Consider the following 26,227-nt stretch of genomic DNA (forward strand, 5'->3'; position numbering starts at 1 on the left):
TTTTTACAGAGAAGAAGGGAAAGAGATAGAGAGCCAGAAACGCCGATGAGAGAGAAACATTGACCAGCTGCCTCCTGCACACCCCCCACTGAGGATGTGCCCGCAACCAATGTACATGCCCTTGACCGGAATCAAACCCAGGACCTTTCAGTCCGCAGACCGACGTTCTACCACTGAGCCAAACCGGTTTCAGCTGTTGACATTTTTTAAGCAACAATTTTCTTGAAATAAGTCCCCATTGGTCTCTGTATCTTTTTATTATTATTATTATTTTCCTACCACTCTGATCATATCATATCTGTCCTTCTCTTTCTTACCCACTTTTCTACCACAGCAATAGATGTTCTCCAAGGACCTGCCTGGAACCATTTTTCCTCCAGACTCTCTGCTTTGCCCAGCTCCTGGCTCAAACTATCTTCTCCTATAAATGACACCTAACTGTCCTTGTTTGGCTCTAATCTCTCTGGTGTCGGCATTCTAGAAATCACCATGTGCATACTTTTACCAGCTCTTCAAAAGTCACTATGAACCTGTTCTCTGATCTAGATCCCGACCTTTTCAAACATACTCATCTACATGAATTTAAAATTTCTAGAAATAGCATCTCCATAATGCAAGCTACTCTGCCTGAAACTCTCAGCAATAACTGTAATTTCTCTCTTTTGTCCCTCCTACATCCAACTACTAAGGAATACACATTATATCTGAACACCTGCAATGCACCCTTTGTTGAGTCTTTGTTGTTTGGCTTCTTCTTTGGTATATCTTTTTACTGTCAGATTAATCTTCCCAAAGTACAACTGTGATGTTATATTCTTTATTTTTACAATCAAGGCTTTCTGATGGATTTTTTAAGGCCACATTCTACTTTTGATTCATCAATCCTCAAAGCACATAGTCCTATATCTACACGCAATTGGGTAACTTGTACAAAAAGCACTAATTATGCATTTATATAAAAAGCCCAATTGCTAAGCACACGGGTCTATTTGTGCTTTTCAGTCAATACATTTTCTTCCCAGTATAGAATTCTTATAGGAGGATGCAATTTTGACTGGAGGATCTTTCAGAATAATCTCTATTCAAGGTACATGTTATTTGTTTTGTATATATGTTAATAAGCATCCTAAAACTACTTATGATCATTAAATTATCTGCTAATTTAGACAAGAATCTATGAGATCTTGGTGTCTTTTGAATTGAGTCTTAAAAATCACATATTATTATAAAAGGCTGCAGTGGGGAAAGGGAAGTTACAAAATAAACAAAGGCATGGAAATGCATGAATGTCTATGTTTATGATAATATTACATAAAGATATCGATATATGTACATCCATGATCTAGTCTCATTGATCTGCATTTGAAATGGATAAAAGGAATGAAAAAGATGAATTAAAAGGTTAGACATGCCTTTGAAATTAAGTATATTTTAAAAAATTGCTTGCAATGTTGAATCAGTGATATGACTAATTGTCACATGTTTGGTTTCTGAGGAATAAATTTTTTTGCTGGTCCCAAACTATGTTAGAGAACCAAAAACATATGTTTTCTGAGCTTGGCCTAAGGTTGTTTCAAAAGTCATGAATCTTGCTCAAAACAGGAACAATTGAATTTTGGTGTCTATTTAGTATTAACTTGTGCTACAATATTGCTCTGTGTCTATCAAGTTTGCAATGATTCTCTGCATTCCCCAGCATGTCTCCATTATTTTCTTGTTCCAAATAACCTACACTCTTCACAAGAAGAGATGAATAAGAAAGTACTACAGTTTTCAGAAATTTGTTACCCAAGTATACAGTTAAATCCCTTCTTTGATGCAATTAAATGAAGGGAGAATTAACAAAATTAGCCTTAATGCATTTCTTTTAACCAATTTTACATGTTACAATAATAGAATGCTATTAAGCATAATTTAATAATTACCTTTCTTAAGGTCAATCTTAATTTTCTTTGCATTTTTCTTGCTGCCAAACCCCATGAGAGGGGAGAGTGAGGGAGAGGATGGCTTTCTCCCTATTCTTGGTACTCGGGGGCTCTTGCTTTGCTGCAGGGAAGGCGACCCATCTTCTTCGGGGCTGCTTGTTCCAGTGAGATTCATGGTCTTTATTCCCAATCTTGTGTGGACAGGAGGTGGTGGCTTTGTTCTTGAAACACCATCGTTGTTACCAAAAATGTTAAGAGGTCCAATGACTGATTTTTCATACTGTTCACGGTTTTGAGGGGGAAGCACGTGGAGGAGTACACAGGGAGCTTTCATTGCCTGGCGGAAGACGTCTTGAGCCCTTGAAGGAAAGTTAGGAAACGTGTAAAAAACTGAGGTTAGCAATGCCATCTCTAAAGCCCGCCAGCATCACCGTGATGGGAGCAGCATAGGCATAGGAGATGCTATCTCTACTAAACGAGCTTGACTTTGCTAAACAAATACTAGTTACCACACATGTCCTGCCCATTAGGTGTCCTATACTAAGCTACATATGCATTAGTCTCTCAATCTTCTTTTTTTTAAAGAATATATAATATTTTTATTGATTCCAGAAACAGCAAGGAAGAGATAGAAACACCAATAACGAGAGGGAATCATCCATTGGATGCATCCTGCACACCCCAACTGGGGAATGAGCACACAATCTGGGGATGTACCCTGACCAGGAATTGGACAGTGACCTCCTGGTTCATAGGTCCATGCCCAACGACTGAACCATACTGGCTGGGCAAGTTTCTCAATCTTCTTAGTGACCATGTTAGCTCAGTAAGATTAGCTCTCATTTTGCAAAACTGAAAAAATTGAGGCTCAGAGAGTTTAAGTAATTTGTCTAGGAAACCACAGCTTTTAAGCATTTCTAAATCAATTCAGTAATGAATACTGAAGTAAATAGCAAAGCAAGCTTTAATTTTAAATGGTAAAATCATTTTTTATATTGATCAGATGATCAATTAATTCCCTTTTAGGACTTCATTCTAAAGTATAGGTTTTCTGTACCATGAGTTGTGTTCCCAAAGTTCAGTTTTGACACAAACGTTTCCTCATAGAGACATCTGGTAGGTGTGTGGGCTGAGCCGAATGTCACAGTGGGTTTAAATCCCATATGCACCCTTCTGTTTATTCTGGTCACTCAGTTGTAGACTACATATAGTTTTTACTTTTTTGTCTTAGCACTTTATATTTATCCTCAAATTTCTGACTACTTTTTCTTCTTCTTCCTTATGCCTTATGATTAGGTAAAATTACTCTCTTTCCCAGCTTTTCTTGCCAATGAGACACAAGTGAAGGGGTAGAGAAATTGGATTATCTAGGAAGCAGAGACTTTTTTGTTGTGCCATTTCTCTTTTCTATTTTTTGAAACTCAGAAGTGATGGAGGGAACTCCAGCAGCCATCCTGTGTTCCTGACACAGCTTAAAAGTGGCAGCAACACAAGAAGAATGGTAAAGCAGAAAGAGGGAAGACACCTGCTAAACTGATGATGGTGGACCCACAACATCAATGTTGGACTGCCACCTCCATACTTTTTTTCCTTAGAAAAGTGAATGTAAATCTTGCATGAGCTACTTTTATTTCAGTCCTCTGTTACCAGCAGCCACACCAAATAATAATGAATCATAATTCCCACTGCCATCTGCTCACCCTCATCTTTCTGAAGTGTTGAATTGCCCATGAGGGTAGTGGAGGAAGGACAAACCCAGTGTCCTGGCCAGTTCCTTGACCAGGAGTCAGTTTCTGTTCTCAACTAACCCCATACTGAATTTTTGTGAGCCCCAATTTCCACTTCTCAAAAATAAGGATGGTAATGTCTGCCTTACATACTTATCAACTCCTTGTAATAGACAGTGGTTTATAAAAATAATATCATTATTAATAATGACTATAATTTTATCTATTATTCATTATTTTCAGAAATAGACAATTAATGTTTCCTTTTCTTCCAAAGCAACCAGTGCTTGATGCTCCTTAAACTCACAACCACTGCCCACCTCCCCCTTCCACAGACTATACTGGGAACTAATGGCCACAGGGAGGACATATTATGAATTATTTTGATCAGAAACAAGAGATTGGTGATGATTACTAAGAGGTATTTATCACACTTATCTTCTTGATCCAGAATCCCAAGGCAATTCCAGCATACATTTAAAAAAATACATGTAGACTGCTACATCTTCTAAATCTTTACTCAACAAACCTATTCCCATCACATTTTCATGCACAGAGAAATTATTTCTTGGGGGGGTATTTTAATTCTCCTCTTTGTTTCTATTATTCAGTGAGTCTGCACAGATACTTAGTTGAAGGAAGACGACAGATACCAAGCAAGTTAATTAAAAAGCTGAACTAACAGTCTGTGAAGAGTCATTAAATACCAGTTTAACTGACCCATATCCCAGGAAAAACAAACCCATCTATAGATGTCCCAGAAAGACAACCAGCTGGGAAGGTTGAAACCATTCCACAGTTTACCATTCATTCCTGGGGCTATAACATAAGCTGCAATTAAAAATGGGTAGTCTTGGGTCACTCAAAGGAAACTGATTAAAATTCTACCTAGAATTTTGATCCTAATGAACTCAGCAATGATTGTAAACATTCTAGGCATCATACAGTAAATAAAACAATGATAAAAACAATGCTTACTGAGCAAAGGTTTTGTCTGCGAGGTCCACCTGGTTGATCTTTACAATGCACTCATTCTCCTGAAACAGTCCTTCCCGCTTGGACCTGCTGTTTTCTTCAATGCCGCGGATGAAGAGTCCTAGAATCCTAAATGCAAAATTTAGGTTGAAGTGCAACTGCTGAATAATAATATGCTCATTATTTCTCCACTTGCAATTATTCAGAAATAAGGACTAATTTTTATTTATGAAAAAAAGGATGCTTTATATTCAAGTAACTGTCTGTTATTTAAATCCTAAGTGAAAAAAAAAGGACAAAAAACATAACTCACTTAAAAGAGAAAAATCCCTTCAAGACAAATAGACATAAATGCCTACCCAGGGTACATAAATCTACAATCCCATTTCTCGTGCTTATGGGAAACTTAGAAAAGGCTCCGGTGGCTAAGTGCAATTGAGGATATCAAAGGCTGGTGGTTTGGAGGAGGCCATCGCAGCTGACTACATTACATAGTTAGTGCCAAGGAGGCAACTTGATCATTAACAGGAGAGGATGAGTTATTCACTGTAATGTTTATGCAGTCTTACTATCTGTTTCAATAATTTGCATCTTAAAAAGTCAACATTTAAGCACAGATCTTACTGCTCCTTTTAGAAGGCAGTTTGGTCCCATCTATGAATGGAGTCAAACATCTGCCTCGTGTCTTCTATGTGCTCAGGAGGGAGGCATACGAGACAAGGTTGTAGGGCCAGGGCAATTGGTCAGTACACGCTTAGAGCAAAGCAGAAATTAAAAATCTGGACACTATCAATAAGCCCACATCCTTCACAGAAGGATGTGGGGAGAAAGTGGGATGAAACTGGGCCAGAAGAATGAGTAGAATTTGGATAGGAGAAAGAGAATCAACAAAAAGGCAGGATAAGCGCTGTGTGTTTGTGTAAGCTGTCCTTGTGTGAGGAGCAGAGTGGGAGCTAACACTAGTTGGGGCGGCCAGTGGAGGGGCCTTGAATACATGCCAATGGACTTATCCCGATAAGGTTGGAGTGGCACCCCCACCCCCACCCACTGCTTCTGAGCAAGGCAGTGCTGTGAGGAAGGAAGGGCTTTGGGAAGAGGAAATTTCAGCCAGGCTCCTGGGGTTTTATGGTTGTGGCTTAAAGTCAGGAAGAGAAGGAACTGGAAAAGAAAGGAAAGGAGAAAGAACTACAGCAATAAAAACATAAGAATTGAATTTTATATGTATACTAGAGGCCTGGTACATGGATTCGTGCATCGGTGGGGCCCCTCGGCATGGCCTGCAGGGATCTAGCTGAAACCAGAATCCAACATCCCCCCGAGGAATGTAGTAGTGCTTGAATAGGCAGGTGGCTGGAGAGGAGCCGTTCTTGCTCATCTCGGTCAGCTGAATGGGGCTCCTGCTGTGGGAATGCACTGACTACCAGGAGGCAGCTCTTGCACAGAGCATATGCCCCTGGTGGTCAGTGTGTGTCACAGCAACTGATTGACTGGTCACTTAGGTATATATATATATATATATATATATATATATATATATATATATATATATATATATATAAACTAGAGGCAGAAATTCATGCATGGGTGGGATCCAGCCAGCCCACCCAATGGGGGGCCCATTGGGCCAGGCCATCAGGGGAGAGGGGCCACTGGTGGTTGGCCAACTGGCCCCACCACCAGGTAGGCAGGGGCAATCTGGGCCCAGATTAGGCTAATTGGCTGCTGCAGTCACATCATAGCCATTGGTCATTCTGTTAATTCTGCTGTTCTGGTCGCTGGGCTTTTATACATATGGATGTTGTGTGTGTGTGTGTGTGTGTGTGTGTGTGTGTAAATATGTTACATATCAGTTGTACCTATGTAGAAAACCAGAAGATATTAAATTCATGTCTATTATAGATACTTCTCATTTGAGGATTTCCCTGTTCCTTGTGGAATGTCAGGGTCCTAGCTGTAACCAAGAGTGAGGAAGAAAGACCTTCTCCACGAGGAATTTGCCAGGTGTGGGGAAGCTTCCATCTCTTCTTCCCAGGTCCTCCTGTTTTTCTGCATCATCTCATTCTACAGGGGCCTCGTGTGCTAGTAGTATATAACCCCTCTGCATTACATCTCAAATCTGAATAAGATATGAGTATGCTTTATGGGTGAATAATAGGGTCAGCCATGGACAAAGGGCTCTGCTAATGGAACTGGAGGAGAAAACCCATCTTCCTGTTTGGAACAGCCACAAACTGGAGCCTCTGCCGCCAGGGCCTCAGCTGGCTGAACGAGTGCATGTCATCTCGATATGACAATAGGAGAAGCACAGCAGTGACACTCAGATCTCTACTGCAAACATATTGGATGGATATAGTATGCAGATGGAAGAGAGAGGACCGCAAACAGTTATACCACCCATTCAGGGAAGGCCCCGGGTCACAGGCTCAGTGTGTGGTGAGGTGTTACGCTTCCCTCCCTAGTTCCAGGAGGTCAGTAATTTAACCTCATTCTGTGTGGAGGAAAGGGGCCAGGGTTGCTATTTGATAAAGGATCTTAGATTCAAAGGAATATTTTTAAGGCACTAATCCTACCTTAATCTAACATAATATTAAAAGCTGAACTCTTGGGCATGCAAAACTATAAAAGCAAAGAAATAGAACAAACTAGTGTTTCTTTCCTTAACTCAACAACTCTCTGAGAGTTCACATTTTGGAGTTTTGTTATGGTGGATGCACAATAACATGATCCATTAGGAGACTCACATGTGGTTCTAAACTAGTTTATGTAAGTGATATTTTTTTAACAAGCATTCAAGTCTTCCTTTAATTTAATCCAGTACATCATCAGTCATGTAATGCTACTCCGTAGGATTTAATTTCACATTTTGGGAGATGAATTAATTCTTTCAGGCCACTGGGTTGCAATTTAGCTGGCATTTTACAGCTGGAGCATGCTATGTGACCCTTGCTGATCTAAATAATCTAACTCTCCATGAAAAATTTATTGACAGTATAAGCCCAACTCTAAAAGCCATGTGTCAGAGGCAATTTTGGTAAAAAGTAAAACTGCCTGATTTTTATGAGTTTGGTCCCTGGCAAACCATTCCTGCTTCTCTGTTCCTTGGAAGGAATAGGTTCCTCCAGTTTGATTTCATGCATAGTATGAGAGACTCAGAAAAGAATCAGAGTGATAATCGACTTTGCCCCAAACTGGTGGGCTGTATTAGCTGTCTCATTTGAGACCAAGACTCTCAGGATATAGATTAATGCGGTCGAGGAGTTATAAGCTGAGATAAACAGGCTAATTTGCATTAATGAGCAGTGATAAAGGAGGCTGAAATCCATAGTTCCAAAGAATCAAAGGGGTAGCAATTGCTTCTTGGTCTTCTGAGAATCACTTAGGCACTAACCCACCCTTTCCCTAGCTGCCTCACATTCTTCCCACTGTATCATATGGCCTCTGCCACTCTCCCAGCTTAGCATTTTGATCTACACATCAGTTCTTCTCACATTTTTGCCTCTCTTTACCCATCCCTTCCATCTTCTCTCTCATATTTAGCTGTCCTTACTATGAAAATAAGCTATAGTATTTTTATTTACTAAAAATCAGAGATTCAGTGACTTCACTTATAAAACAAAACCATGTTGATTAAAAAAAAATGAAATTACATTGCTTTTTTACTTGCCAAAACTCAGCATATATATATTTGTTTGTTTTACTGTGCAAGCCAATAGCTCTCCATACAAGCAGCATTCAGCACCCTGTGCTGTGATAGCTAATGAATCCATTGAGGCTTTATCTAATACAACAGCCACTATGTTGTACTCAGGGTGTTCTAGCTTAGATTGGGTTTCTAATTCAACAACAGGTGTGGCAGTATTTTTCTAAAAGAAAAAGAAAAAGAAAAAAAAAATTGGAGGCAAAGCCAATTACAGTAGTCCTAGTAAATAATTAAATGTAAATTCTAATTTAAAATAATGACACAGACCAATAAATGAAAGGAAATTAAGAACTAAGTATACCACTCTGACCTTAGCTCACCTCACCCCCTCTCACACAGCGAAACCATATGGCGTTATGAAGTCAGACACTTGTCTGACACGCTCTATACCCAGTTGCATCTAGACACATGGGTTGAGTTAAGTGTGCTTTTTCAGCCTGTACTCATTACTTCTTAACTTTTATTGGCTCATGTCTCCACATCCATATTATTTTTTTTTATGTTTTAAAATTAAATTTCCTTTCTATAATACTGGTGGATATCCAGAAAAAAGTGACACAACTATTTCACTAAGTTACTCAACAGTTGACCATGAACTTATAAAAGTTCATTGTTGAACTAAGCTTTTCTGTTTTAGCCAAAATAATAATAATACTGACCATTTACACATTCATATGGTGTGCGCTTTACAAGGGGCTTTCACATTTTTAATGTCATTTAATCCTCATAACCTTGATGTGAGATAGGTATTCACAAGAGGCAAATTGAGGGGACTTGCTCAAAGTTATAAAAAGAGAACACCGCAATTCGAATCCAAGTGTTCTGAATCCAAGCCCAAACCTCTTTCCACTATTCTACGAGACTTATGGTAGAGAAGTGAGAAAAGGAGGGAGAAGGGAGGAAATCAATAAATTCCAGTGAGTTTTTCTCACTTGAAGTGAGAGAAGGTGATTGCTGGTCCAGAGGGTCAACCTGTTTTCCAAACCATTGAAAATGAAGTGTGCTGATTGTCACGTTGTAGATTCCCTCACGTTTTGGACATTGGGGTGATGGTGTGTTCTAGCCCAGCTTTATTAAGCTTAAAGGGCCTGTACTGTAACCCCTCTGGTATTTCACAAAGCTCTACCCCTGCACTTCTGCCAAAAGCCATTAGACTTTCTCAGGACAACTGGGTAAATACACCCGTTGTCTATCAAAACCAGCCTCCGCTTGTCCTGTGCCATCACCCGTAACATTTATAAACACGCTTATTAGCACATACAGGAAATGAGACAATAAGAGCCACTGGTTTTTCAGTTCATTTCTTTTTCAGGAACATCCATTCTGGCAACAGCTTGGCATCAGCTGTTATTTGCAGAAAAAATGGTGATGACTTCGCAATTACAGGTAGCAGATGGCTACCTGCTGAAAACGATGCCAACCAAAATATCATTCCTAAACCTGCTCTTCCTGTATATGGCAGCCTGAGTTGAATAAATATTCGGAACCAGTAAATTAATACTATATAACCTTTGGGAAAAGTTCGATTTTAGATAGAGCAATGGAGTGAGAGCAAGTCCGGAGATCTGGATTTTGTACGACCTGGAGAAAATCAACTGACTTTTCTCCTCTTTGGTCTCTTAAGCTGAAATCTATCCAACTGGATACTGATGGAAATTAAATGTGTATCAGAGAGCTAATATTAATACTGTTATAACAACCATATAAAACTAGTATTAGATATTATGTCACTTTTCAACAAGATACTGCCTTTAGATTTGTATTGACAAGGACTCTCAAAAACATAAAGAAAATCAGTATTTCATATGACATGATTTTAAGTAGTTTGCTATATTTGTTTTCTTAAGTTAAATGCATCATCAAAAATCAGAACACTTTTTTTCAGCTCAGGAGACCAAAGAGGAGAAAAGTCAGTTGATTTTCTCTAAGTCGCACAAAAACCAGATCTCCGGACTTGCTCTCACTCCATTGCTCTATCTAAAATTGAACTTTTCCTACACATTCATGTGTTAGAATATCCTAGACATTCATTTCAATACATGCCGACACAATCTAAATTAACATGCACCAGTGTAAAATTTTTAAAGGATGTGGTTAATTATTTGTAATCGATCACACTTCATATTTTTAAAGTAAATAGTATGATAGCATTTTGCTACTATACCTAACATCAACAGAACATGCACAGCTTTTGATCTGATTACATGTTATAATATTTATTATCTTAAAAATCTATATTCCTGAAAAATATTTTAAAAAATATCAGTTTGGAATTACTATATTCACTTGTTGAAGTGTATTTTATAACATGAAAAAATTCAGTTGCAATATTCATCTAACAATATATTCAAATCTCTTCTAAGGATTTTGTTTACTACATACTACTGATAAGAATACATAAAGAGAGTACTTCATAATTAATTATGAAATCAGGAACTGTGATTGATTTTTTTTTTCTTTTTCATTGCATCTTAGAAATAAATGATTTCCTTTTCTTTCTAACACATAAGTGGCCAACAGAAGTACTATCTTGAGGTGTCCATCTGCATAACAAAGACACACACTTAATCCTCTTCGGAGAAATGTTTGGGCAAATGAGCTCTGGTCAGGGCTTTCATTAGTGTGAGCTTCTGCTGGAAGAAGAGCATCTTACCTTCCACTCAGAGAAGAAAAGAAGGGCACTACATGTATTCCCAGGGGGCCTCCTTCAGCTGAAATCTCCACTGTTCTGGTCAGATCACTGGGGCAGAAAAAAAGAACACAGATGAGTCTCTGCTAAAAAAATACAGATGAAGCACATTAAAAAAAAATGATTTTTAGGATTATATCAACTTCTATAAACTTAACAGCACAGATAGAATCAAAGGAGTGCATGATTTACTGATCATGTTCAGAAGATTCGGGAAATAAAATGCTTCAAAGAGTTTCTGATTTCTTATTTTTTTCTCCTAGAAGAGGAACAAATGGAAATGACTACCTACAAAAATAACTTCCTACTTAATCTACATAAATCAACATATTTAAAAGGATGTGCAAAAAAATAAAATTTTTCCCCATTGAGACACACTTGAAAATTACCGTGTAGATGGTAAAATACATAGAACTAAGCACAGCTTTGAGTAATCATGAAGTATGATTTCCCCCCCAAACAGAGGAAAAATGAAATAAAATATGTATTTAATAGAAAAATCAAAGAATTAGATTTTACAACTGTGAAGCCACAGTTGGTAATATATATATGGCCATGTCCAAAGCATTATAAGTCAAAATTTAAAGTTGCCTTCTAATAAGGCATCAGTTGTATTCAATAGAACAATTCCAAATTTTCACCTCTGTACATTTTTCAGAGGTAGACAAAAATTATAAAGCCTGAAGAAAATGTATTACAGAAAGAAATAGAAAGGCTGACCTGACTAACCTACTCCAGATTAAGGAGAGGAGGAGCTAGAAACATGAACGGATAGTGTGTATGACTGAAATATAGAAGACCCTGGGTGCTTTTGAGTAATAAAATGTGGAACTAACACGTTTTTATATAGATGGGAAATAATAACCGAGAACAATTATTGGCTCTTTTAATCCCAGAGAGAGGAAAATAAAATTGCCAGGAGGAAAAATGATAAAGTTAAAGCAAACATCCCAGTTATGGAAATTGTAAGCAGGTTTCTATTGTTTTCTATTTACATGAAAATGACCTGAAACTAGATGTCAAATTAAGAGCTACAGCTGCTTACAAATGCATTCCTGCTCCAAATTGAAAATGTTAAAATTTGGCTTCTTGCTGTAAAGTTGAGAACAGCATTAAGACAGCAAATGCCTGATGCACTCTCTGCATGAAATATTCTCTAAATTATCAGCAATCTAAAATAAATACATTAAATATATTCTCATCAGAGGATTAGGCTTAATTTTTAATGTGTTTTCATTGCAAATCTATTATCATTAAGAACAGCAAAAAATAAAAAAAGAGCATGTCAGTTTCCAACATTTGTGGGAATATGATGGAATTTCAAATCTGATAATAAATTTCAAATGAGTTTTGCTCAGATATTGCTAACATATTTAAAACTTGTTCAGTCAAGCAGGTTATAGCAGATGCTTGGAATGAAAGTTAGAAACAAAACAAATCTTAGAGTGATAATATCATGGGATAAAATAGATTCTGCTCTGTACCCTCTGTGTGAGAATATGGACATTATATGAATATATGTATATAAAATATGAGGCAAAGAGATGCATTGTAAGTCATGAATAGAAGTTGTTTGGTGGGCAGAGAATGTTATATAGCTTTTAATGGACCACAAGGCAATCATCTTTATATAATAACTGATATATAGTGCATTTGGAGGTATTTGAGGAAGACTAGACCAAAACATTCACATTCTAAGGTTACGGTATTGGTTTAAAGACTTTAAAAAACAGAGACTAAAGTCTCATTTAACCATTGAAACTTTATTATCTCAACCTTTACGATGTACTTTTATACTTTTGCACTTAGAGCATAACACTTATCTTTCCTAATAAATGTATTAAGTACCCACATGCTGATAGATGGCACTCATATGTATTATATAAAGGTTTTTGGAATGCAAGTGTTTAGTCTAGTATAGACGTCAAGATTTCAGCTTAAGAAGTTTTAGAATGCCTTTATGGATTCTCATTTTTTCTCTTTCGCAAATATTTCTCTACCTCCCTCAAAACCCCTGTGTAAACTTAAGTTCTATGTTTCATATTGATGTCTGTTCTTTAATGATTATCAGTCCTGTATTTTTATACTCACTTAATAAAGTAAATCTTATACTGTTAAAGTAATCAATCTTATTTCAAATACTAAAACTTTTGGGGGGAATGCATTTTTTAAGGTTCACTTCTACTTTATAAGATTTCATTTTTCAACATTTCAGAATGAACTTTTATGTTATCTTTATACAGGACAGCATACTTTTTGGCTAGAAGGATATTTGACAACTGTTAACTTACTACTATGAAAATGTTTTTATATTAGAAAAAAACAAGACTTTCAATTCCATTGACTGTAATATGCAGGCACTTACAGAGAATTTGATCTAGCTAATATAGACAAGCATTGTAAGCTTTATGCATACCATGGCCCACCATGATCTTTATAAATTGTTATCTGTTATTCATTTCAAGATAGAAAGAAACGCATTTTAAAAAAGGGAGCCTCAGAGACTAGTACATACATTTTTATTTATTTTTAAAAAATCCAAACCTCAGTATTATATAAATTTGATAGGGTTCCATAGAAATCTCTCTATACATCATTTGTGGAAGATAAACATAGCAAGTAGGGCTGGACACAGTACCTCATAGAGTGAAAATATGCTATCAACGCTATCTGTTTAGGTAAATTATGGATCAGAGTTCAGGGACCAGTGAGCAGGATATGCTTATATTTATTTATGTACTAGAGGCTCAGTGCACGAATGCACTGGTGGGGTCCTTTGGCATAGCCTGCAGGGATCGGGCCCAAATCGGCAGTCCAAAAATGCTGCTGCTCCTGCTCACCCAGGCCCCACTGTGCATGCCACTGCCTCTCAGTAAGCTCACTGCCATTCCGCTGTGGTCTCGGGGCTGTGGTGGCCATCTGTGAGCCCTGCATCTGGCACCTGTTCAGTCAGCTGAGGGGCACTGCTGCAGTGGGAGCATGCTGACCACCAGGGGGCAGCTCCTGCATTGAGCGCGTACCCCCTGGTAGTTGGTGTGTGTCATAGTGATCAATTGACCGGCAGTTCAGCCATTTGGTTGCTTAGGCTTTTATATGTATAGATGGGAAGAGGGGTTTAAGAGTGGAAAATGTAGAAAATAAGGTGAAAGGAATATCCTATCAGTAAAAGGAAAACAGGATTAGATGCCACTTGTGAAAACAGACAAAAAACGAACTGTGGGGTAAAGGAAAATACTCCAGTTAAACAAAAGTCAAAAGATTTCACTACAGTCAAAAATAGCTAAGTTGACACAGCTTTCTATGACATACTTAAACAGAAGCAGAAAGTTACAACACATTAAGTCCAATAGTATTAACAAGATAAACATTCTAAGATCCAGTTGACAAAACTGATTCAATAATCACTGGAACCAGCTGCTACCTTTGTAAGACTTTAGGACAAAATGACGGGTGGAGATGCAGAATCGGTGGTTATAAATGAGCTGCTTTGCAAGAACTAGATGGAAAGTGTTGCCTTTGGTTCCACCACGAAGAGAGGAGTACAGCTTGAGGGAGAAGATACAACAGGAGCTGTAGGTCTAATTTCTTCACTCCAGGCAAATAGACAGCATTTTTAACATTACAATGATTTAACTCAGTTAGGGAGGAGACTGGAATGGGGGGAGAGATGGGGAGACATCTTGGTTCAGAAGGAAATCATGATTCACTTGTGAAATTAGATAGCAAGTATATCCTAGTGGTGATGTTAAGTCAGGTGTCTGAGTAGTAAATCATTTAAATTAAAACCAAAAGCATGTTTCCTTATTTGTACAATGGGAAATTAAGATAAATCTCTAGTAGAGTTGTTGGTTTTAAAGGAAAAAGATAGAGAAGCTAACATATACATCATATATCAGTATCTGGCATATACAAGGGGACCAATAACTATCAGCTATTAGTATGATTATTTGAACGTTCTGAGGGAACAAGTAAGCTTGTGGATTAAAAAGGAATAATCTATTACAAGCTTTACAACTTTTCTCAACTTATTTCCTTTGTAGGTCTTGTTAAATAAATCTTCAAATACTTTAGGGCTGAGGAACCTTTCTTCATGATCAGATTGCTGACGGTGAGGGAGAAGACAGAGACTGTGATAGGTGGATAGAAGGCAGCAGTTGGTGGTCTTTAGGGACTGATGCCCAAGTCTATCATGTACAAGGACTTCGGAGATAGACATCCCAGAATAGCTTGCATACGGGACTGAAGCCCACCTGATGTAAATGTTCTGTTAATGCAAATATACTGAGTAAACATCTAACAAGGAATTTGCTGTTGATGGTAGTGGAATTCACTTAATTTACTTGAATTCAACAACTAGTGAGTAGTTCCAATGGGGAAATTCTATCAGAAAAAAAACAAAAGCCTGAGGAGTTCATAATCTAAGAGGCAGGTTAAGAAAGGCAATAAAAAGAATACAAAGCAATAAAACGGAAGCAGCAGTAACAGTGTGTTCTCAGTGAAAGCAAGGAAGCTCTAACTTGGGATGCCTGTGCTAGAGGCATGCTTGGTATTGTAACATGTACTCATATCAAATGTGTAAATGCTTACATCACTCCCATAATATAGCTAAGTAAACTGATTCTTAGAGAGGCTAAATCATTTGTCCAACATCATACCAGTCATGCAAGGTAGTCAGGACTCAAACTGGAATTTACTGCATTCCAGATCAGTGGTTTTAAACCACTATGACATTTTTCAAATCGGGGGAACTTTCTCATGAGACTCAGAGGAAGAGGATAACTGGATCAAAAAGGGAAACTGGAAACAGGAAAATCTTCTGGGAGGAGGTTGCATTTGAGATGGAACTGAGAAGGGCAAATACATTGTTAATCCAAAGAGTTAGCAATGGGGGGCATGCACACAATAAAAGCATTCTGCACTGAAATTGTGAACCAGAATGGCATGGACACACAAATTGGGGGTCAGAGGGAAGGAAGGAAGGGAAGATAGAGTGAGGGAAAGAGGAGAGAAGGGGAAGAGAAAGATTGATTGACTGATTGTGGTGGGTAGGAGATAAGGTTGAACCATTAGTTTGAGATCAAATCTCAGAATATGTCAAATTCTACATTGAAAAATTCACAATGTTGTAGAAAATCCAATAGCTAAAGGAGCATAGTGATAAATGCTGTGGTTAGTTTTATATAAGTGGCAGTGATATGTGTGATCAATTAGAAAATGGAAAGACATGGTAGAGATTGGTACTGGAGACAGGGATTAGTAAATTTTGCAAGAATCTATCTGACAGGTAATAATGCTTGAGCATTGATTACAGGATAATAGCACAAGAACATGGGGAAAGGCTCACGATATTCTCAGATGGGCTCTGCCAGTAATTTGCCAAATGAATGAATATTAGAGGCAAAGGAGAAGAGGGGATAAAAGGTGAGGGCAGTTTTAAGCTAGAAAAGACGCAAGACTGGAGGAGGCAAGTGGGGGGAGAGGAGTGCCAAGAAGTAAGGTCAGGTCAGGAATAAGATAGAAATTAGGAATGAGGTGAAGGTCTCTGGCACCCACTACTTGCTCTTTAAAGAGAAGCTAAAGTGGAGTTTTCTATATAAGAAAAATCATCCACTAGGCACCTCTTGCTTCATTGTCTTCTTAAGATCAAAATAATTGAATAATGCTTCATCAGAGATAGATACTGTAAGACTATTTGTAGAACACCCTCTCACTGTCATTTTTTCTCTAAATAAAGATGTTTGTGTTAATAATGGGAAAGCAGTTAATAATTATACTTATGATTTATGGGGCAATGCATTTTATCCATTCAGTCATCCAGTTAACAAATATGCTGTTTTGTCCCAAGGCCTATATTGGAGAATGCTGACCAGATAACTCAGCTTTAAATGGCTTCATAATTTCTCTTCAGCTGCTGCTTCATCATCCCATACCAGCTAGAACCAGTGTCTTTTCCTAGAACTGCTACCTCCAAGTTTTCCCTGCTAGCTATACACTCCATTTGTTAAGATCCTTCGCACCTGAGAAGGTGCACAAAACAGGTAACACTGAAGTCAAAAGCTTTGGGGAAAGGGTTGATGGATGCAGATTGAGTCTCTAGAGGTTAATTGTTCTAAACTTTGTAATTCCTCAGCCTCCTAGAGGTAAAGATATAACTCACGTGAAAGCTTGTATTGATAAATTTTAGGTAAATAATATTCTTTTTTAAATTCCTTAACTCCATTTGCCTCAGTTCCTCATACCTAGAAAAAGCTTAGCTAATTTGTTCCTGCAATTGTAAACCACACAATTGTTTGCTCTATGAAAGCTATCCACATAACGTTTAGCCAAGATGTTAGCAAACTTCAAAAAGCAAACATTACAAAAAGTAAAATTAAAGTTAAACAGAATTAAGAGTATTACACTCATTATGCCTGCCTCCAAAAACAATCTTATCAAGCTTCTAAAAAGACATGGCCCTGGAGATTTTCGGTACCAAATTTTCATTATTGTGCAGCTCATTAGTCAAAGAAACAACCTATATGAACAGTAACGATGTAACATGGCTATCAATTATAAGCTTGAGGAAAATCCACACAATAAAGCAGAATAATAAAGGATGATCACACATATTTTAAAAGCCAATGCCATGTAAAATGCTTGGCACTGATTAATAACTGGACTGGATTAAAGGAATCTGTTGGCTAAATGAAGTGACCATCAACTTCAGAAGCATCACCTTCTAATGCTAAAGTCAAGCATCTATTAAATATTGAATACCTTTCCTTATGCAAAATTTAAAGCAACTTAAAACATGATACTAATCATGATGGCAGTAATGATAATAGTAATATAGACAATGATAATTACATTATAGTGGTAGCAACAGTAGCAAATACTCACAGGGCTTACTCTGACCCAGGCACTGTTTAAAGTGCTTTACATATATTAATTAATTTAGTCTTCATACCAATCCCCCGATGGATTTAATATTATTTACTTTATAGCCCAGAAATGAAGGCAATGAGAGATGAGTGACTTGCCTAAGCAATTAGAATTAGTAAGCAGTATGGCTGGGAATTGAACCCATGTAGTAGCTAGGGCAGAACTGGAAATCAGTGCCGAGAAAAGAAGTATTAGTAAACATAAGAGCAACTGACTTCATATAATGTTACATTAAAATTATGAAAAATCTTGGTTGATTGGCTGGATTCATTTTATATACATCAAATAAAATATTGCAAAAATAGTTAAAACACAAGGCAAAGCAATATTCAAAGAGTTAACATCAAAGTAAAACACTCAACCAAACTGAACTTTGATAGGTGTACTTTAAACTGCTGTTCCAAGAGAAAGCAAATGCAATTATGATATCCAGCTTGCAGAAGAGTTGGAAGAAGGGAGGATCATTTGTATATGTTTGTCTGGAAGTTCTCATACCATATAGAGAAAGTGAAAGAACAGAGTAAGTAATTTTTGAATTGTGATAGGTTTCATTCCACTATTCTAATCATCTTTATCTTTCCTAAAAATTAAAACCTCTATAAACCAATAAAAAACAAACATAGAAATGAAAGAAAATATTTCATTCACATGAAGAGAATACCTCAGTGCATCCTTAATTTTTGGCGATGTCAGTAGGTCTGTCTGCACACCACTCACAACTTCCCCATCTTCTAAGTTTTGTGTGGAATCCTGTAGAGAAGCAAACACATAAACATGTGGATGTTTTGCATATAGAATTGAAAATTTGAATAAAATGTCTCAACATGAGAGAGTAAGTGGTTATATACAGCATGCTCCAGTTTTTCTGAAGACTGGAAACAGGTGTTAATCTTTTCAGGGCATTCAATGTTCTTTTCTCTCCCATTTGATTTCTGAAATACTCAAATGGGCCATTTACACAAGGCAATATGTTAAGAGCTTAGGAATACATCATTTAGCTTCCTCCTACTCAACTATAAGCTTTAGGGACTGAATGTTTTCAATCAGCAAGGTAAAGGGGTACCAAGGGGAAGGAGTCATTGACAGGTGGTGATGTATTAGCTTTAATGTACTGTACTTGCTTGCACCTCCCTCCCCAGTGACACTAAAACATAAAGAAAGCAAAAACCATGGGGGGAAATGTTGCCTGGCAAGGTCACTTCTGTCAAAAGTATAATAGGAATATTGCAGAAAAAGAAATCTGGAGTTCTTCCTTTGCTATGAAACTTTGATTCTAATGATGATCATCACAGAAACCAAAATGAACCATTTAACTTCTAAAATGGTAAACACTCTTTGCTACTGAGAGGTAAGGGTCTCAGAGAGGCCCTTTCCCCCAGGACAGTGGCAAAGGTGAGTAGATGTCCCATAGAGGAGAGGATAGATTCTGGAAAACAGGCCTGATATAGATTCCCACTTATGTAAGGCATTAGTCCTCCATTAGGCTTTGGAACAGAACTTTAATAGAGTAATTCTGCAGATGCACCACTCCTCAGAAGCAGGGTCACGAATAAATAGCTTTAGTCATGGACTCAGACTTCAATGACACAACAAACCACATGGAGATAACACTCTACCAGCAACGCTCCTGTAAACAGAGCACTGGATCGGAATGCACCATTTCAAAAACAAAAAAGGACAATTAGTTAATATCTTGAAGAAAACAAGACACAGCTAAGCTGAGGCATTTTGTCATAGTGCATTAAGTAAAAACAAACAAACAAACAAGCAAGCAAAACAAATCACAAATGTATTTCACTTTTAGACTGAGTAGCAACATTTCATTTAGGGACTGGTAGTTTTGTGAAGGACTTGGTCTAAATAGATTTTTTAAAAAATATTTGTTTTGTCCTCCTCACAGAGATAAAGGAAGAAAAATCCATAAGACTAAAGAAAGAACATTTTTTAGTTGTTTCAAATCTCAAAGATAAATGTCTTTTGAAAGCTTTCAAACCTGCATATGAATATGAAGGACTAGATATATGCTTACATAGAAAAGAGAGAGGATTGGGGAGGTTACAAAAATACTTCAGAAGGCAATTTAACAAGATATTTGCATTTCTGACTATCACACGTCAGAACATCTGGAGATAGCATCTATGTCAAAGTCATTCACTTCCTTGTCTGCCTTTTTCTCAGGAGAGGGAGCTTCATGAGGGGCGAGCCTTCATCTATGCACGTAGATATTATGCACCAAACATTCTACATATTATGCACATAACAGGTGACGGTCTTTGTTGAAGAAATGTTAATGGATAAATGAGCCAAGGGCTAGTGTGTTCGTTTTGAAATGCTTTAGCTTTTTCACAGAGTTTTGCAACCAGTAGCACTAATTTTATAACAATTTCAAAGCCCCTAAAAGAATTAAATCCCATAATTTAATGAATTAAAAAGATAAGCATTATCTCTCCTGTTCTGACAAAGACTTAGAACCTGCTTTTCTGGGCAGTTTTGGGCTGGGACCCCCCAGAGGTAACAGGCAAAGTGTCAGCAGGGCTTCAGGAGCAATCCTCCAAAAGCTTGACTGGGCTTTAAGGCATACTATTTTTTCTTATAAAAGCTTTATCCTATATAATAAAGAGCTAATATGCTAATTAGAACGACATTCTGGATGACATTCTGGACAAAGCTGGGTTGCAGGGCCAGCCTAGGCAGCCCGACTGTGAGAGCCAAGCCCCCTTTACATGAGAATTCCATCACATTAACATCTTTCTTTTAAATATATATATATTTTCATTCATTTCAAAGAGGAAGAGAGAGGGAGAGGGAGAGAGAGATAGAAAGATCAATGATGATAATCATTGATCAACGGCCTTCTGCAAGCCCCCACTGGGGATCAAGTCCAAAACCAGGGTATGTGCCCTGTCCAGTAAATTAAACTAGGACCTTCTGGTTCATAGGTCAATGCTTAATACTGAGCCATGCTGGCTGGACTAAATTCTTCCTTTTAAAATGTATAATATGGTCACTTTAGCTTTTTCACAGAGTTTTGCAACCAGTAGCACTAATTTTGTAACAATTTCAAAGCCCCTAAAAGAAACCCCATACCTCTTAACCCTCATTCTCTTCTCCTTGCTCCCTGCTCTCTCACAGCTCCTCACCCCCACAGCACCTGGAAATCAATATTTTTGTCTCTAAGGATTTGCCTATTATGAACATTTCACATAAACAGAATTATGAGGTTAGTGGCTTCAATGTCCTTGTAATGTTCTCAAGACTCTTCCATGTTGAAGCATGTATCAGTATTTCCTTCAATTTTATGGCAAAATGGTATCTCATTGCATAGACATACCGTGTTTCCCCAAAAATAAGACATCTTCCGAAAATAAGACCTACTTACAGGTTTCCTTCTGAGTGAAATATAAGGCATCCCCCCGAAAATACCCCCCCTCCCCAAGGCTCTGTCTCAGAATGCTATTGCTAAACATGAGAGATTTGGTCCACTGATTCTGAAAGAAATGGAGTCACAAGAAATTCACCAGGAAATTCAGAAATGGGATTGTTATGATGATGTTTCAGACGGTGATGACATGATTGTCATTGAATAAATGAGTAAATTCTTGATACTGTAGGATTCACAGTTTGTCTGGTTTGTGTTGACAACTACCGTACTACCGTACCATATACAGGTAATAAATTTCCTTTATTTTCATTTAACAATAAATGTGTACCGTATTCTTCTTCATGAAAAAATAAGACATCCCCTGAAAATAAGACCTAGCGCATCTTTGGGAGCAAAAATTAATATAAGACACTGTCTTATTTTCGGGGAAACAGGATACCACATTTTGTTTACCCATTCATCCTGATGGGCATTTGTTTGCACTTTTGCTGAGTATGAACAATGTTGCTGTGAACATCTGAAATAATAGTCAGTTATGAAATAATGCTAAGAAAAAGGATTTCTTGTGTAGACATAACTTTCAGTTCTCTTGGGAATATACCTAGGAGTGAAACTGTTGAGTCATATGATAACTGTGTATTTAACATTTTGAGAAACTGCTATATTATTTCTAAAGTACCTGTATAATTTTATATTCCCATAAGCAATGAATGAAGATTCCAACTTCCTGTGTCCTTGCTAACACTTATTTTCCTTTATTTTTTTTAAATTTAATTTAGCCATCCTTTTTAGTGTGAAGTGATTTTTTGATTTGCATTTTTCTAATGACTAATGATGCTGAATATCCTTTCATGTGATTCTTGAACATTTTATATATCTTTTTTAGAGAAATGTCTAATTACATTTTTATTATTGAGTTGTAAGTGTTCTTTAATATTCTTATACAAATTCCTTATCCTATATATAAATTGAAGATATTTTTTCCATTTTGTGGGCTGTCTTTTCACTTTCTTGAAGTATAAGTTTTGAGTTTTAATGAAATTCAACTTATCTATTTTTTCTTTTGTTCCTTGTGTTTTAGAGTTGTATCTAAGAAATAATGCCTAATATAAAATCACAAAGATTTACTCCTATATTTCCTTCTAAGGATTTTATGGTTTTAGCTTAATATGGTTTTTAGATTAATTATCATTTGAGTTAACTTCTTTACATGGTATGCAGTAGGGATCCAACTTTATAATTGGCATATGAATATCTAGTGGTGCCTGCCCCATTTGTTGAAAATACTATTTTCCCCCCCAAATGAATTATATTGACACCTTTATCAAAATTCAATGGACCAAAAATGTAAGGGTTTATTTCTGGACTCTAAATTCTTGTTTGTTGATCTCTATGGGGCCTTATACAGTACTATACAGTCTTGGTCATTGTAGTTGTGAACAAAGTTTTAAAACCAGGAAGTTTAAGTTCTCCTAATTTGTTCTTTTTCAAGTTTGTTTTGGCTATTCTGGGTCCCTTGCATTTCCAAATGTATTTTAGAATCAGGGCATCAATTTTTGTAAAAAAAGCCAGCTGGTTTGTTTTTTTTTTTTTTTATAAGGACAGCACTGAATCTATAGATGGATTTAGAAAGTTTTACCATCTTAACAATACCATGAATAGATCATAGTGGCAGTTAGATGAGATAAATATTACTTTTGGCTTTGTCTGCATAGGTGTATATCTCTACAATGGCAAAGAAAAATGTTGGGGGATTTGCTCTAAAGTCTTAACTACCTAGTTTTGCCTTTTGCTCCCTACATAGAACTTTCCTGTTGATCCCTTGCCAACATTAAGAAAATAACATACTTTCTAGTTCAAATCAGCATTCCACAAGGTTAAAATACTTTTTTTTTTCTGGTTCTAGTTAGATGGTAAGTAAAGATTCTATTTATGTCAACAACATACTTAATGCTCCAATTATATGGAAATGTCAATTAGAATTTGAAAGCAATATTGGGCCAATTGCAATGTAATAATCTGCTCAAGGGCAATTCTGAACTAACTACAGTTTGAGAGCAATCATGTCAATGACTACGGACTTAAAAAAAGAACCCACACAGAGACTTATATGTCTAAGACAAGAGCTGAACTATTTATTTTTTAAATGTAATCTTCACTAGAGGATATGTTTTTTATTGATTTTTTAGAGAGAGAGGGAAGGACGGAGAAAGGAAGAGAGAGAAACATTGATGTGAGAGAAGCATTGACTGATTGCCTCCCATATGTGATCAAACACAGAACCTTTTGATGGATGGGATGATGCTCAAGCATCTGAGCCACCAGGCCAGGGCAAGAGTTAAGTAGAATCACAAACGCTTTGCTTTGCCATAGCCATCAAAAAGGGCAATTACTATAGGTTGTCATCTCTACTAACAGGCAGTGCTTGGACTTGCCAAAATAATTTCTTGCTATTGCAGTAACAGAAATCTTTGATATTTTTCAGAGATGAGGCAGGCAGACAAATGCATAGGGCATCCCAGAAGGACACAAAGCCGATACCAAATTTACGTCAACAATATTGTGGCAATGCAGTGCGTCAAGAACTATAGGCCAAGGCAGTTTATTTCTGTACAGAGTTCATAAAGTCACTTTTCCCAACATTACAAAATGTTTGACAAGCAATAATTTAAGAGCACTTAGCATTTCTCCTCAATAAATTAAACTACATGGTAAAATAGTCACAAAACAACAAATAGCTAAAGACAAACAAATGATTTTCCCCCCATAACTTATTTAAATAACAGAAAAAAAATCTGTAAAACCATGACGTTTAAATTTGGAAATAAAGGGGAAAATATCTTATTCTGAATAACTAAATGTATAAACAACTGGTGATGAATGGCCACGATTGTTCTCCAAGTGTAGACTTGAGACATATGTGATTTCAAGTCATCAAACTCACTTCTAGAAAATACAATGGTTTGGGAAGCGCTTTACTTAATTTTATTAACAAAATTATTACAACTTTTATTGTTACCATTAACTTAAAATGGAGTGATGTGATCAGCTGCACAGCACATAAGGGCACACAGTTATTTCCAGATGTGTTTGATCTTACCCACATAGCAAGCCTTTGCTCTCTGATCAAGTTCAGCAGAAGGTCGTGTCTTGCCAGCCAGGGCAGAGACCTTTAAGAACCTTGTCCTTTCCATCTTTTATCAAAATGGGGAACATATCATCTATGGCTCTCACAAGAGACAAGTTTAATTACTACAATTTTTTTTTAAAAAGTGAACATTTTTAGCAACACTTGCAGGATCACGGGAGCAGTTCTGACAGCTCCAATGAGTTGGATTCAAACATCCCTGCACTATTTTTAGCTTTAAAATCAACACTTACAAAAATATTCCCAAACCAATTAGCAGCAGCTGGAAAGTAAAGGTGTTTACATTTAGTTAGCACTAGTGCTAACAACTGCCAGTGCTCGCATGCAGCGTGGAACGGCGAGCACCAGGCAGGGCCTCTCTCTCTAGGGTTATCGTGGTATTGGCACCAGACTATCATTTCATATCTCACAGTTGGTATAAGTCACTGATTCCATACAGGAAATCGTGTTCATTATGTAGTATCCTTAAGTTATACATCTCTAACTACACTTACCACTTAAACACTACCCAAGTTCTCATTGCTTTCTCCCAGTTGAATAAAGCTATAAAACAATATTATAAACTAGAGGTTCAGTGCATGAAATTCTTGCATGAGTAGGGCCCCTAGGCCTGGCCAGCAATCAGGGCTGATCTGTGGGGCAACCTGCAGGGTGATTGGGGGCACCTGCCTTGGAGGCAACTGGTGGAGCATTGTGTGTGGGGGTGGCCTCAACTCCTGCCACCACCCGCTCTCCGACCAGCCCCACCCCTCGTCACTGCCACTGCTGATCTCCCTCTGAGGGACTACTGGCAGGGCAATCAGGAGGCCCCTGCTGGCACCTGCCTTGGCTGGCCTGGGGCCTGCAGGCTGCGGACAGCTCCTGTGTTGAGCATCTGCCCCATAGTGGTCAGTGTGCATTATAGTGACCACCGATTGTTTTGCTGTTTGGTCGATTTGCATATTAGACTTTTGTTATATAGGACAGCTTTACAGCTCAGTTTTGTATCTCTCAGAACTAAAACAGACGCCCCTTTGACTTCTAATAGGGAAAAATATACAGCCTTGATTTCCCTCATCCTCCAATGAATTTCAGCCATATTTGAAATTATGTGCCCACAAAATGTTAACTGCAATTAAATTATGTGTCAAAAGTTCAGGGCATTTGAAAACGAGATTTGCATTCTGAAAATTCAACTGCAAAGTGTTTTATTTTGAAATTGCACATAAATTTTAGAATGGAAGTAATAGAAAAATTATACAGAGAAGATGTGAATGCCATAAGTCTGTGCCTGGTGCTCATACATAAACATAATGTCAATTTTAAAATTAAAATCCTAGGCATAATTTCAGAATATTTGTTTTACTTTTTAGAACAAGAATATCTGTGCTAAAGTAAAAACAAGATGTATTTACTAAGCACACATATGAAATGAACATGCATTTTGGTAGTCAACACCTTTATTCAAGCATGATCTAATATAGATTTTTCATGCCTTAGTCAATGCATTTCATGGGAAAATCTCTCCATTGGCTTCATAGATACTACCCCATAATGTTTCAGTCCTGGCAATTTAACATGCCCATAATTTATTTTATGTATATCACAATAAGTAATTATATATATTATAAATTATATTATATAATAAAATAATTTAATATAACATAATATAATGTGATTATATATAATGCATATTAGAATATATATTCACAAATCTAGAAATTGGCAAGACAACTAGAGATTTAAAAAATGCTGTTATAAGTTTCTTAAGAATAAGAACT

General features: G+C 37.1%; 1 protein-coding gene across 5 annotated transcripts in view; it reads right to left on the reverse strand.

The window, feature by feature from the left end:
• Positions 1 to 26,227, reverse strand: part of PARD3B (par-3 family cell polarity regulator beta) — an 861,922-nt gene that overhangs the window by 414,391 nt on the left and 421,304 nt on the right. For all 5 annotated transcript variants that reach the window (XM_036420516.2, XM_045575575.1, XM_045575573.1 and 2 more), the window contains exons 5-8: positions 18,599 to 18,687; positions 10,981 to 11,067; positions 4,631 to 4,756; positions 1,926 to 2,284 (exon numbers count right to left, since the gene is read on the reverse strand). In XM_036420516.2, coding sequence (XP_036276409.1) covers positions 1,926 to 2,284; positions 4,631 to 4,756; positions 10,981 to 11,067; positions 18,599 to 18,687 — 661 coding nt within the window. The remainder of the gene's footprint in view (positions 1 to 1,925; positions 2,285 to 4,630; positions 4,757 to 10,980; positions 11,068 to 18,598; positions 18,688 to 26,227) is intronic.

This window comes from Pipistrellus kuhlii, unplaced genomic scaffold (genome assembly GCF_014108245.1).
Source record: "Pipistrellus kuhlii isolate mPipKuh1 unplaced genomic scaffold, mPipKuh1.p scaffold_m20_p_7, whole genome shotgun sequence".
Lineage (NCBI taxonomy): Eukaryota > Metazoa > Chordata > Mammalia > Chiroptera > Vespertilionidae > Pipistrellus > Pipistrellus kuhlii.